We start from the raw sequence: 13,990 nt of genomic DNA, 5'->3' as shown, positions 1-13,990 counted from the left end.
GGCAAGTTCTTGTTTTTATATATATTTTTTGGTAAATGAGAATCCAAGCCACCACCATCCAAAGCACTAAAGTCGTGGTTGTGTGTAACAAAAACTGTGACCAATTATAATGGACAATAAAAAAAAAGGTCAAAAACATCTCAAATAAATGACTGGAATGATATATAGGATTAGTTTGAGTAATACAAAAAATTGTGTTTATTGTATTTTTTAGGCGAATTTCACCCAGGCCAACAAGTCCCTGAGCCGCTACACCTGTGCTGTAACACAGGCGGCTCAGTTCCTGCGGGACATCGAGGGTGTCTCTGCTTGCCCCTGCAGGGCTCTGCTGGTCTCTGCTCCGACAGGCTGCCGGAGGACCCAGCAGGCTCTGGCTCGCTGCAGCAGCAGTTCCAGACCCATGTGAGCAGCTCCAGAAACCAAGACGCCTGCATCCTACCTGTGCCCCCCAGAAGGTGGAGCAGCTCCAGGAGAACATCCTGAGTCAGCTCCTGGTGAGGATGTCCACTCTCCAGGCAAAGGGACACATCCGACTAGGAGTACCTCAGCAGGTAATATGCTAACAGAATGAAAGTCTGCATTCTCAACTTCACAGCCATTCTGTGCCTTATTTGCATTTGAGAAGAAGCATTATCTTCTTCTTATTAGACCTTAACAGATCACAAATGATCTCTTCAGTTGTGCCAGAACATTACAGAAAATACCACCAAGAGCCCAAGATGAAATCGTCCAGAGTGTGAAGAGCGCAGAGAGCAGCCTCTCACAGTTCATCTGTCATAAGTCACCTGTTCGCTGACTGCACTGACCAGGCAGACAAGCTTGGAGTACGTATGAGCATTATTCTATTTGAGTTTCCGTGCCTCCAGGGACCCATATCATTCACCATTGTGTTCATCTCTATCATATTAAATCATGTTTTCACATTTTTGAATGACTCTCTGTTGCAGGTTCGTCTGAGGAGGTGGAGTCCCTGCAGAGGCGTCTGGGGGAGCGAACGAGTGGTGCCCAGAGCGGAGCTGTCGGGGGGGCAGGGAATCCGCTGTGGCTTCTGTGTGGAAACACGTATCGAGACTACGCCGCTGCCTACACGAGCTGACGACACGCAGCAAACAGAGGATCGCCAGAATGGAGCGAATCACCACACAGTGTAAGTGACAGATTACAGAAAGAATATTTGTGGTGTAAAATATATAATCTGAACGAATACTTCTCCAGTCTTATCCAAGTGTCCATTACTTTCTATTTATTTTTTTGCCATATTACTATGTAAGTATAATTAAGTCTGTGTGCGGCCCTCCTCAGGTGGAGAAGGCCTCCTCTCTCCTGGAGCAGGTGGAGGGGGAACATCCTGATGTGTACCGGATGAAGGCCTCCACCGAGGACCTTCAGGACCTACTGCAGTCCTTGGGAGCCTAGTACCAGGACAGCCGGACTGTGAACATCGAGCGCTGTCCGCTCTGGAGCTGCGCACTGCCAGGCTGCTGGGCGGTCCAGCCGACCTGGAGCAGGCCCCACCCACTCCGCTCTGTCAGCAGCTGCAGGCCCTGCAGGGTCGATACAGCAGGCTAGGACGGTGTTTCAGCTTCACTTTATAACTTTATTGACGTTTTTGTGGTTGAAAGACTTTCGGTAAAGATCTAATGTCCGTTTTAAAATCATTTCACTGGTCACCTTACATTTATATAAAGATAGTGGCAGATTAATGTTCATACTTTTAAAGGCCACCTCAAGACCCAGCTTTTTTGATTTGGCTTTTAAAATGAATTTTATTACATTTTGTTAGTCCTGTTTTACTTACGTTGTTGGTTTTTATTCCTCAAAGAAAGTAAAGAATCGCTCTGTCTATGAATTGGGAGGATAAGAATGATTTTTGTAAATCATCCTGGGTCACCTGCCTTTTAAATGTATTTTAAAACAACCCAACAGTCACTCTGTATATGCTGATTCTTTAGCTAAGTTTTCCCCTTATTTTTCGTTTTTAAATAAACCAATTCATTGTGATTTTAAGTCCATGGCATAACAAAAACTCAATTACCCACAAGCTATCAGGGGAAAGGGAAGTGGGTCGGACATGGACCTGCGGGGCCTCTGAGCTTGGGCAGTATTTGAATATGTTTACACTGACAGTCCTTTAACTGCCATGAGGCTCTGTGCTTTGAATTTAACGGTTGATGTATTCTCAATGCAAACTCTCACGATCATGGATTCAAGGTAAGAGGCTATAAAGTTGGTTTCAAATTGTTTAAATTACTGGACATTTGTGTTTGTGTGTTTCCATAGTGTGAAGCAGAAGAGCAAGGAGGGTCTGAAGGCAGCCAGGACGGAGCTGGAGGAGAGAGAGAAGCTTCGGGAGGAGATGCAGGGCATCCAGGTTTGGCTGGAGGCTGCAGACGGTCTTCTGTCAGAGATGCAGCAGAGCAGGAGCACAGAGGAGCTTCAGGTGGGACACTCCTCTGAGATGCTTTAACTTCCATTTCCTATGTGTATTCATACGATCAATACAACTCAAATCTAAAAAAAAAAAAAATTATCTAATCTCAGTGATCTTACTGCTTTTGTGCAAACATGGTTAATCATTTCATTTAATTTAATTGGCCGTATTTAAAGTAGTTTCCCATCTGCGTAGACAGGGAGCTAACCGTTTTTGAAGGTTTCATGCAAAGAGGGGTGCAATCACAAACTAAAAAGTATATATAGTATACACATTTATTTCTCACTTTAATTATTTGTTATTTATTTATTTGTATGTATGTCTGTCCTAAGAGTTTATTAACAGCTGTTATTGCATTTGGCTTCACACTTGGCGGTGTGTTTTGCTCAGGGCTGAAGGTGCAAATTAAGAGTGAAATTGAGTTGAGAGCGATCCCCGAACAGGCACTGCACCAGTCTTAGAAAATAAAACTGGATTGGGATTTTGATGTTAGCATTTCTCAATAATCAAGCGTCCCTCCAGGACCCTCTGAAGAACCTCTGGGTGTCTCCGGATCCCACGAAGGTTCTTCATGTAAACAAGGCATTACACTGCCCAGAGTTCAACTGTGTATCTCCCTCCAGCCAATGGTGTGTAAATAATGAGACGAATGAGAGAGGACAGTTTTTCAAAGTGAAAATATAATGATGCATTTGTACTCACTCACTCAAACCACTTTTAGAGCTTATTTCTATTTTTATAAATTACACATGAAACCAATTTCTCTTCTCATTCAGCAAGTAATCTCCTACTATACTCTGAAAATGACGCAGATATTTTCATACAGTGGGTAGTCTAAGTCTCAATACAAAGGTTGTGTTTAGAAATGTCATCTGGTAACTAGCTTACAAAAGGTTAAGTGAATGACACGTTTGGCATACGTTTTGGTCTCTATATTTGCATAGAATAAAAAAAACTGGGGAAAAATGATGGGGAAAAAATCATTAATATATATATATATTCACAAGGCCTGGCTTATATGCAGATCTTAAGCTTTTAGTGATGAATAAATGCAGAGAGAAAAAGGCTGTTGACTGTGTGAAAGTGTCCAGTAAATATGAAACGTCTGAATCTAACCGTTGGCTTGGCCTCCAGCCCGCTGCGAACCCACCGACCCAGAATCACTCTGCCCTTTGTCTCGAAACCTGAGCTGAGGCCAACATCTCCCTATCCACTCCAGCTCTCTCTCAACACACACACTCACAAACCTCTCCTCCATAGCTCCCACTACCCTCACCCCTCCTCTTGTACTAGACACCTTTTGTTCAGTGTAAGTGGATCTTTCAGGTGGCCTCTGTAGCCAAGTCATTCCATGCACAAACACACACAACTTTACTTGTGAGAGAAAGCATGAACATAATGCAATCTCTATGCCTCAGTGTAAAAGTAATTGTAACAAAGTCCTAACCCTTTAAAATCGATCTTTCAGTGTAGACCGGTCCTCCTAACTTCACCATTTCATAAAAGAAAAACGCAAATTGGTCCTCACAAAGATAGACATACAAGACCAAACACACACACTTTGCCCTCACCATGTCCCACTCTCCCATGCAAAAATAAACGTCTCCCGAAACCCTCTCTTCCTCCCATCCTTTGTATCACACACACACACACACACACACACACACACACACACAGTTTCTCATAGTGATAACAAAATGCACCTCCCTCTTCAGCAGAGCATCGGACATATTCAGACCCAGGTAGTCTCATCTTCATTACCTCGCACATTTTAAGCGTTTTTCTTATTTAATGTAAGCTGTTATTGTAAATTAGAATCTCTCTGAGGTGACAATAATTCACTTTTGCTATTGTGGATTTGAAACACTTTGAAGGGTTAGTCTCTGTTGGATGAAAGCAGGACAGGCGAGAGCGCTGACTGCTAAACAAAGCACTGAAAGTGTGTTAGTGGCACTTTAGATTGAATCATTCTCCCTCTCTTATTAGATTTTCTTCATCCTATTAATTTACACAATCCTTCTCTCTGTCTGCAGGAGGTCCACAGTCAGCTATGTAACCACAAGGCTCTGCTGCAGCGCATCATGGAGAGCCTGAAGATGAAATACTCCGACTCCCTGGTCCCGGTGGAGATCGAGAGCCAGCTGCAGGAGGTCACACAGTCGCTGCAGCAAGTAGAAGCGAAGGTACACAAGACTTCGATTTTTACATATAAATATGTAATTGACTCATAACAGACATTTGAAAGAAATGACAGAAAATGAAGTATGGAAAATTAGAGTAGTTACATTTACAGGGCACTTCAGGGAATATTTTATTTAATAATAACTAATAATTTAATAATACAGGAAGAGTGTGTTATAAGTTGTATACTTTAGAATTTCTGCCAAATGTACTAAGTTTGAATATTTTAGGATTACAATAGTATATGTCTTAGAAATGACCTTGGAATGAAAAATAATTATGAAGACTTAAGAAAAACAACCTTCTGTTACTGTCATTGTTAATGTTTGTACTTGATTCCTCCGTCAGGTGGGAGAGGCGGTGGAGAGGAGCGGTCCCGTCCACAGGCTAGGGGCGAAGCTGTCTGAGATCCAGGCTGGCCTGATGTCCGTTCAGAAGAGACTTGAACAGAAAAGCCCAAATGTGACCATAGCTAAATTCACTCAGAAGGTGAGCACTGACATAACAATAATAATAATAATAATAATAATAATAATAATAATAATAATAATAATAATAATAATAATAATAATAATAATAATAATAATAATAATAATAATACATTTCATTTATATAGCACACTTTAAAAACAACGTCATCTCAAGGTGCTTCACAATGCTATTTGTTTTGGTTTATGATTTACCACCTTGAATAATTGTATAGGTTTGCTGGTTGTTATGGGACAACATTAAAGCTTAACACAAATCTAAGAAAATAAACCCTGTTAAAAATCTTGTCAAGGCGATCATGTTCATGATCATTGTTCTTTCAAAGTTATATTTCATGTGTTACAATATAATCATAAATAAATCCTCTGTATGATTGTGTGTCTGCTCAGCGTGTGTGGGACGAGCTGGACGTGTGGCACTCGTGTCTGGCGGCGCTGGAGGTGGACATGCAGGACCTGGAGAACCCTGAGGAGGCGCTGATGCTCACTGAGAGACTGGCGGAGGTCCAGCAGCTCCACTCCCAGCTGGCCAAACAGGCGGAGCAGAGGACCACCCTCATCAGCAAGGTCAGAAAGACTTCAAACCCCTTCAGTCCTCTTTTTCACTCCTCAAACTGCCAGCGTTATTCCCTGAGTCATAATCACAAGCTGCTGAGTCTCCTCATTTGTTTAGTGGCAACAACATTCATGTTTATATTGGCAATAATCTGATGTTATGTTATCTCTCATATTTGCCTCAACACTCTTTAGCAGACGATTCAACAGTATCATTAGCACACACTCATTACAAGCCTTGTAACTTAGCACGTTCTATGCAGTAAACATCATTTTGTCTTTTAATTTATATGATGTGTGTTTTAAGATCTATTTTCACACAGTTGGTGTCACTTTCTTGATTAAACTAAGTATTGTTTATTTTTCTGCTCAGATCCCAACGTGGCTTCAGGAGCATCAGGAGATGATCAGCAGCTCTAAAAGCTGGATGGCTGAGGCCAAGTCGTGGCTCGCTACACCCTGCACCTACACCACGGCTAAATGTCTGAGCAGCCATGTTCACACTCTGCAGGTGAGGGCACTTATCTGGGGTCTGAACTATCAACACTGCCGTTTCTTCACCTAAAAACTGTCCTTCAAAGACATATTTACCAACCAATAAGAGACTGAAAACCACAAATCAACAAAATAATTACTATAGAATAACACAAAAAATAGCTACAAAGGGATGCAAAATAGCCCAAAAGAGAAACAAAGACTATGAAAAGAGGGAAATTCTTTTAAGTGAGACTAAAAATTACTACAAAGAGACACAAAGTACGCAAAACAACTACAAACTACTACAAAAAGAGGCAAGTCATCTCAAAAGGGGTCAAACAACCACAGATAATTATTCTGAAACAATGAGAAAGTGACACAAAACGACTACAAAATGAACAAATGCAGGCATTGAACAACACAAAGAGAAAAAAAAAATCAAAGTCTGTGTGTTTGCATGTCTGTGCCAAAGGGCTCATTGTCTCATAATCCCCTTATGATTGCATTATGCAGAAGAACATCATCAAACTGTAAATGTAGGGGAAAATGTGTTTTAAAAAATGTGCATTGGTTGAAAAAATAACAACACGTACATTATGTCTTTCTTGTGTTTCAGATGGTGTTGGATGACTCGGCACAGATCCGGAAGACTCTGCAGGGCTTCAGCTCCGTCCTGCAGGAGATGTTTCAGGTTTGCGACGTCACGACTCTACAGGAAAAGCTGCTGGAAGCCGATCAACAAGTGGCCCACGTTCAGGACAGCTTCACTGCTCCTCTGTCCCACCTGGGCCACGCTGCTGACGTGAGACTTCATTTTTACTTTCATCCTTTGACTTGGCAGATGTTAAAGTATCTCTTTACCGGTAGATTTGTGTGTCTCACCCTTCTACTCTATGTTCACGCCTTATTTCTAAACGGTCAAACATATTGATTCATCTCTTGCTGTCTAGGAGGTGGAAGCCGTTGAGACTGAAGTCAGGTGTATGGAGAATGATGTGGCTGAGATCAAGATCTTATTGTCTTCTCCGGAGACTTTCCCCAGCCCCAAAGAAGAAAGCTTCAAGGTGAGACGTGCAGAAGAAAACTCTTTGTGGCGAACAACAAGACGAACATTTTGGGGTTGTTTGAATAAGAAAATACTAAAAGTGAAACAGATGTAGTGATAAGACCATGCTTGTATTGCTCAAACATTAGTGGTGGATGTTTTCTGACGTAATCAACTTTATCAGCCAGAAATACCAACTAATCAGTTTAAACTCTTCTTATGTGTCCAGAGTGTTGAGCAGAAGATCCAGTCCATGAGGAGGACCATTACTGAGATCCAGAAGTGTAAATCAGACCTGTGTCTTCCAGAAAAGGCTGAAGAGACTCTGACTGTCTTTTCTATAGTGGAGCAGCTGCAGGCTCTGCTGCTGGAGCTGGAGAAGGTCAGTCAGTCAGTCAATCAGTCAGATACTTATGGCGCATTTCCACTGCAGGGCCTCGCACGGCTTAGTACGGTATAGTTAGGCCTTGGTAGGCCAGGCTCACTTTATGCTGCGTTTCCATTACAGTTTAGTAGCTGGGGTAGTAACTATAGTAACGCAGTGAAGGCGGAGCCGTGACGTCATCTTCAATGCGAACCACAAAACCAAACATTAGCTGTTAGCACTCAAGCTCACAGCTCCTCATATCTGTTCAGAAACTAGACAAAAGTTAAACAAGTACAAACCACAGACTGCCTGTGTCATGGCGAATACAGTCGCTGGTTTATTTGTATCTGTATAGGCCGTTGTTGTGAGTGTGGACGGTCGGAGCATATACAACGTTAGCTTAGCCAATTTCCATTCAGAAAACACGCATTTTAAAATGTTTTTCGCCTGCCATCTTGTCTGCAGACTTGTCAAAGCATTAATTCATGGTTTTTACTAACCGGTATCAGTATGTTGTTACTTCGGCATAATTTTGAGACGTGTATTACAATTAAATCACGGTCAAATATGTTCGTTGTAGTTGTAGCCACTCACGTCACTAGTTTAGCATATTCAGCCCGGTTGTTGGCCCGGAAAGAACCACGATTTTGGAGGGCCAGAAAAACTGTGAAAAGGTACCTGTTAGCCAGAACTACCCCTAGTGGAAACGCAACAAGAAGCGTGCCGGGTTTGGCACGGCACGCTTAAACCGTGCTACGTGCTGCAGTGGAAATGCGCCATTAAAGTACTTAAAGTGGTCTTCACTGAAACTCCTGCTTTTCTCCTTCTGTAGAAGATCCCTGCTCTGTTCATCCAGCAGCCTACGACTCCGGTCCAAACCAATGCTCCATCTCTTCAGCAGACCGCCTCTGGCCCTCAACTCTTTAAATCCACTTCAGAGGACGCTGAGGTGGGTTTGGTTCACCGACAAATAAATAGAGAGCGTTCCTGTAGTTATGGAAGATGAGGACGGCATTGATGATGAAATCTTGCATTGTTACAAGCACACGCCTCTCAATCATGAGTGGTTGCACCGACAAGAAATGTAGTAACCCGGTCATTATTTACTGTCAAGAGACGTTGCTGTTAGTTTTCAAAATATGTTTTTTTGTCGCATTATGCACCAATAGCCAAGTGCCATCTAGTTCCATTATAATGGAGAGAAGGGCAGACATCTCTACAGACGCTCCTACACACTGCTTTCCCACCAAAACAATCCAAATTGATAAATACCACCAAAGGGTTCATATCTATTATTTATTTTTTTGAGTTAACTCTTCCTTTAATGATTCTAGCGTTTCAGAAAAAAAAGATCAATTTAGGTTTTGTTTTTTTTACTTCATTAGCCTTTAAGTTAATACTCTTAAACAAAGTGTTTTCCATGATGGCGACAGTATTTAAAGTGCATTGGTTAAGTGACCTAAAATCCTATTGTGGAGTCTTAAAGGCATCATGTGTAGAAAGAAGATACAACCAATGTAACAAAAAACTGTCATTTTGCGTCTCTCAGAAGGAAGGCGTGGAGGGCCACATCAGAATTGTCCGTGTGAAAGAGAACGTGCTGAAGCAGCCGCAGACTGTGGAGCATTCCTCCGCTGAGCAGAGACAACCCCCTGACAGAACTCAGGTAGGAACGCAGGGAGACATCCTCCTGGTTCATTTTGATTGCCTTGAGTGTGAAGCACTTTGTGACATTCAGCTCTTGAGAGGTGCAGAGTAATACTAATGTACTTACTTTGAACACTAAAAGAAACAACTGATCGTTTGAGCACTGTATTTCTAATTCTGTCTGGAGTGCGACTAAAGCGATTTTGTTCTCACTGTTCTGTAATTGACATGAAATAAACATCACTGAATAATAAATCATGGGTTATGAATATCAAAAACTCACCACCTGACTCTTTGACGGTAGAACAAAGTTTAGAATGGTTTGTACTAACATGCCTGCTTACCCATTCCTCCATGTGTTTTTAACCAAATGTATTAACAAATGTGTTTTTTCCCTGCATGCTTAATACTACTATTTTCTTCTATTTCAAATCATTATGCAAAAATGCGTTGAGTCCTACATATTGTTAAAAGTGCAATCAGTGGGACATTGAGCTGAAGTTTTTGGTTTGACTACATTTGTGAGCAGGGGGAGATTCTAGTGGAGATCCTGAAGTAACAGAATAAGTGAGGCTGAATTAAGAGCAACATCATCCCAAAGATGTGTGCACGATATTTAGAATATTTGAATATGATATTATATTCAATAATAAACCATAACACTCTTGGGGACTAGCGGACTCCTGTGTCTGAGAAGACTTTTGCACAATGGTTCACGTTTGCCTTCAGATTAGCTTGTCTCCCCTAAAGATACACTAGAGCTGGTTTTAGTGCAATGGTTAAAAAACAACATTAGCAGCAACAGGTGCCAGCTCAGTGTCCCATATGCACTTTTTACCCCCCCTCCCCCGTGTGACTGCACATGAGCGTGTTTCCGTGTCAGCAGAGGGAGCATCAAGGCGTGCTCCAGGCTGAAGAAGCCAGAGAGTCAAAAGGGAGTGAGGAGCAGAGAGTTGCAGAAGGTGGAGGAGGGGTTTTATGGTGGCTCTGGGATGCTTTCCTGGGTGCTCCGCCAGAGGTAAAAGGATCTAGATCTGCAGTGGAAAATCAATCATCCATTTTCTTTCTCTGTCCTATCTCTGTCCTGCGGTCATCTCTTTTAACCCCCTCCCGGAGTTCCTTGTGACTTAAGGTCAGCTACTTACAATGTAACGTTTTTTAGACCAAATTATAGGTGGATATCTAAAACTAAGTAATTATTTTTATTTAGTAACACACCTGAGGTCAAATGACCAATGGCATATTAAAGCACTTCTAACAAAATTACCTTTTTTGACCCGGGTCACTGTGTTTTACCACTGGCAATGAGTTCCCTCCCCTTCTTCTACTACCATGCTCTTCATATCAGCTGCTTCCACAAACCCTCTCCTGACCCTTAACACAGCTCTACAATCAGTGCATTTTCCATTCTACTCAAACCTCCCTGCATATGTGTTTCTGGATTTTGTTCTGCCTCTAGAGAGCAGTATTGAACAGTGTTTGTAGTGTGTGTGTCGGCACTGTAGATGAGTAAATTGCCAATAAAATGTCACAAACATTGTTCTCTCTTTCAGCCATTTCATATTATGGTTTGGTTGTTTATATAGATTTTGTTAAACCTGTATCATTGTTGGTATTAGGAACAAGAGACTGAAGGGGCCACTGGACAAAGCACTGAACCGACTAAAGAAGATAGACAGGTAAATAAACTCTCAATACTGTCAAACATCCTCATTGGCTCCTATTGGATTTTTTAAAATAGGATACGTCTGGTGCTATGCTATATGTTCATACTGGCAACACATCTAATCAGAAGAACTAAAACAACATTGAATTGATCCTGATAGCAAGTCTAGCCCTTGTCTCCAAAGTCTGGTATACCTTGGTTTCCATATAAGCTAATGAATTTGTATTGTCAGAAATGAGTGAGGGAACAAGCAGTGTCAAAGACAGGATAGAAAAATAAAAAACGAGTGTTTGTTTGTACAATAACAAATATAAAGAATATCACCAGCTTTATCTTTTAATGAATCTCAATTATGGGTGTTTGGTAGTGTAAAATGTAAGTAAATGTACATTTTACATTTATATAATTGATGCCAACTTTAATATTTTGTTGACATATTCAGGAGGAGCCATTGAGTGTGTTTCACCATCAACAGTTATACAAGATAACATAACAAATATTTGTAAATAACATTATTTGATATAATTCTGTAACAGAGTGTACCAGTAACTGTGTGAATCCTTCTCTCCCGTTAACTAAATGATCCTTGTGTTTAACTGACTGACCTGAGTGATCTTCTAACCCTGCTCATGTTTCTTCAGGATGCCACAGAAGCAAGTTCCTCTGAAGCTTTATCAAAACCCCTGGGCACAGTCAGAACTCAGACACAGCCTGAGAGCATGGTAAACACATCCTCCACCGTAGAAGTCTCCAAATCCTCCAAATCCTCCTCTGGCTCCCAGCAGAAATGTGTAGTCTCCTAGATCTAGAACTTGTATCGCTAGAACTTCTCACTTCTTCTTGTGTCAAGCATTGAACTTTGAGCTTCTTTAAAGCCATGGGCAGAAAGAGCCGTCTCTAGAGGCAAGCTTAGATTCCTCTGCTTCTTCTAGAAATCAGCCTGGAACACAAGTGTTTACAACCAATCATAGATTTCCCTACTTGTTCAACCTTTGAACCCATCCAGAATCAAGTTTATATTTAGAATGTTCTTCCAGAATCTTCTAAAAGAATCTACTTAATTAATGGGCAGAACAAATCTTTAAATCCCTCTCTTTGACTACCTATTGTATATACTCAAAGTTCTTCTAGATCTAACCAAAGAACTCCCCCGTCTAGACTCAAGCCTGGCTTTATCTAGAATCTTCTAAAACAAGTTCTGGATCTCCTTCTTAGATATTCTAAGGACTCCCTTATTCTTCTCGACCAACATCAACGTGCCCTTCTTCTACACTCAACTCTAACGATAATGTCTTATAGAACCATAGAGCTTTCTAGAATCAATGCTTTTCCACAAATAAACGTTCACACTTTGCACGTCTTCTAGAATCAAACCTAGAACTCCCACTTCTTTTAGTTTCCTCTAGAATCGTTCTTGAACCTTGAATGTGATTTGGACTTTTCCTAGAACCGTTTCCTCTACACCCAAACTCTTTCTTGAACTAAACGTAGAACCCCCATTTTCCTAGAAACAAGAGAACCTGATAGCTCCAAGCTGACACCTTCAGGTTTTAATCAAAATGTCTGAACCCTAAGTGCATTTACATGGCAGAGAATTGAAACAGTTCACAGCTGTGGACTTTTTGTTTACATGGGGGAATTTGAATCAGTGTTTCCTACTGTATCGTGAAAAATAAAATAGATGACAGAAAGTAATTAAATCAAATCTGATACGTGCCAAATATCTACTTTTCCCAAAATGACCTCTCTTTAAAGGAGTTGTGGGCTTGCCTGTGTACATTAATATGACTCAGCAGATTATATTGCAACTATGTGAGAAGTGAATGATAGTGTGACAGTTATTTTACCAAAGAAAAGTAGCAGTGATGGTATTTAGCATGTGGGTGGATGGTTTTTGGTCTGTAATAAGCTTTTGCATGGACCTTCACTTTGGGTTAATATGTTTTTATAAAAGCCAAACAAAGTGTACTACTAGACATATTTTGTGAACCATGTTTTATAATGTATCATATAGGTATCTTATTTACCAGCAAATGCAGAGCGAATCTGTTAAAAATAAAGTTGCTTGCTTACATGCATCTGCTATTTGAATTTTCATATGCTGAACGTGATAATAAATTGTTGTTTACCCATTTGATTGATTACCTGAATAGTTATGACTTCAATGAATTGCTCAGTCACTGCCTGGCAGCAGGAGAGTGTGCAGAAAGATTCCCGCTTTGTTATGAATCAGCATATTTACTTTCACTATCGACAATGCCGGTTTTGTACATAAAAAAGTTACCTTTTCTAAGATGACGGTTGGCCATGAAAATGCACTGGTTTGACATGATTCCTGATTAACACACTACTGCTGGCAGGTGAAAACCATGTAACTCCAAATTGTAATCAAATAATGTACTCAACTCGTAAAAATACTTCCTCCTATGCACATTTTTTAAAGGCTTATCAATATTTTCATAAGAGCAATAATAACTCACTAGAAGCTGCCATTTTTGGAGGTACAAGGTTTTCCCCTTAAAGCAGAAATACTGAGATGTCTTACATTACATGGCATGTCCTGTACTTGTACATTGTTCCACTTTTGCTATTTCCATTCTGTCTACATATACAAACAAGCAGAAATATAAATAAACCCACAACAGTGATCCACTCCTCCGTCTCTCTTTCTCTGTGTCAGGAGCTCATGAAGGGACAGAGGGGGCTTGCATGGAGGGGGGATGACCCAGAGGGGTGGAAGAAATACACACACACACACACACATCTGTGAACTCTGTCACAACGGTCCAAAAAACATGCACTACTGATTCATCTACATACATACTGCAAAACCAGGATGACACTCAGGGCCAGCGTCTTGCAGCGTATCAACATTTAAAAAATAAGGTCACACTCAAATTCCAAATTCCAGCATGACACACACAACAGCACCGTCCTCCTCCTAACCCTCTAACAGTGCAGGAGTGGATGCAGAGATGGAACCTGGTTGCACATAAATAACTGACTGATTGACTGAGCTGACAAAAATCTTGTTTAAATACAAAATAAGAGCATGATCATGCACTTCCAAAGCACAAATTGTTAATTCATAATTGGAGCAATTTGAAGGTACAAGTTTGTAAAAATGAGAGAAA

The 13,990-nt window shown here is 40.9% G+C and overlaps 1 protein-coding gene across 3 annotated transcripts; it reads left to right on the top strand.

The window, feature by feature from the left end:
- Window positions 1-1,286: 1,286 nt before the first annotated feature.
- LOC117478590 (nesprin-2-like) lies at window positions 1,287-13,511 on the top strand. Of its 3 annotated transcripts, none has more exons than XM_034125606.1 (14): window positions 1,287-1,564; window positions 2,281-2,440; window positions 4,465-4,614; window positions 4,961-5,101; window positions 5,490-5,666; window positions 6,028-6,165; window positions 6,748-6,933; window positions 7,082-7,195; window positions 7,406-7,558; window positions 8,376-8,492; window positions 9,093-9,209; window positions 10,077-10,208; window positions 10,810-10,869; window positions 11,498-13,511. In XM_034125606.1, exons 2-14 carry the CDS (start codon window positions 2,357-2,359, stop codon window positions 11,657-11,659), a joined length of 1,731 nt encoding a protein of 576 aa, XP_033981497.1. In that variant the 5' UTR covers window positions 1,287-1,564; window positions 2,281-2,356; the 3' UTR covers window positions 11,660-13,511. The 3 variants fall into 3 exon arrangements, with proteins under 3 accessions (XP_033981497.1, XP_033981493.1, XP_033981498.1); XM_034125602.1 differs by having other exon boundaries at window positions 10,074-10,208; XM_034125607.1 differs by lacking the exon at window positions 10,077-10,208 and having other exon boundaries at window positions 1,288-1,564.
- The last annotated feature ends 479 nt before the right edge of the window (window positions 13,512-13,990 follow it).

Source organism: Trematomus bernacchii, unplaced genomic scaffold, assembly GCF_902827165.1.
Source record: "Trematomus bernacchii unplaced genomic scaffold, fTreBer1.1, whole genome shotgun sequence".
Lineage (NCBI taxonomy): Eukaryota > Metazoa > Chordata > Actinopteri > Perciformes > Nototheniidae > Trematomus > Trematomus bernacchii.
Note: the sequence above shows the minus strand (reverse complement) of the source record. Positions and strands in the feature narration are given on the sequence as shown.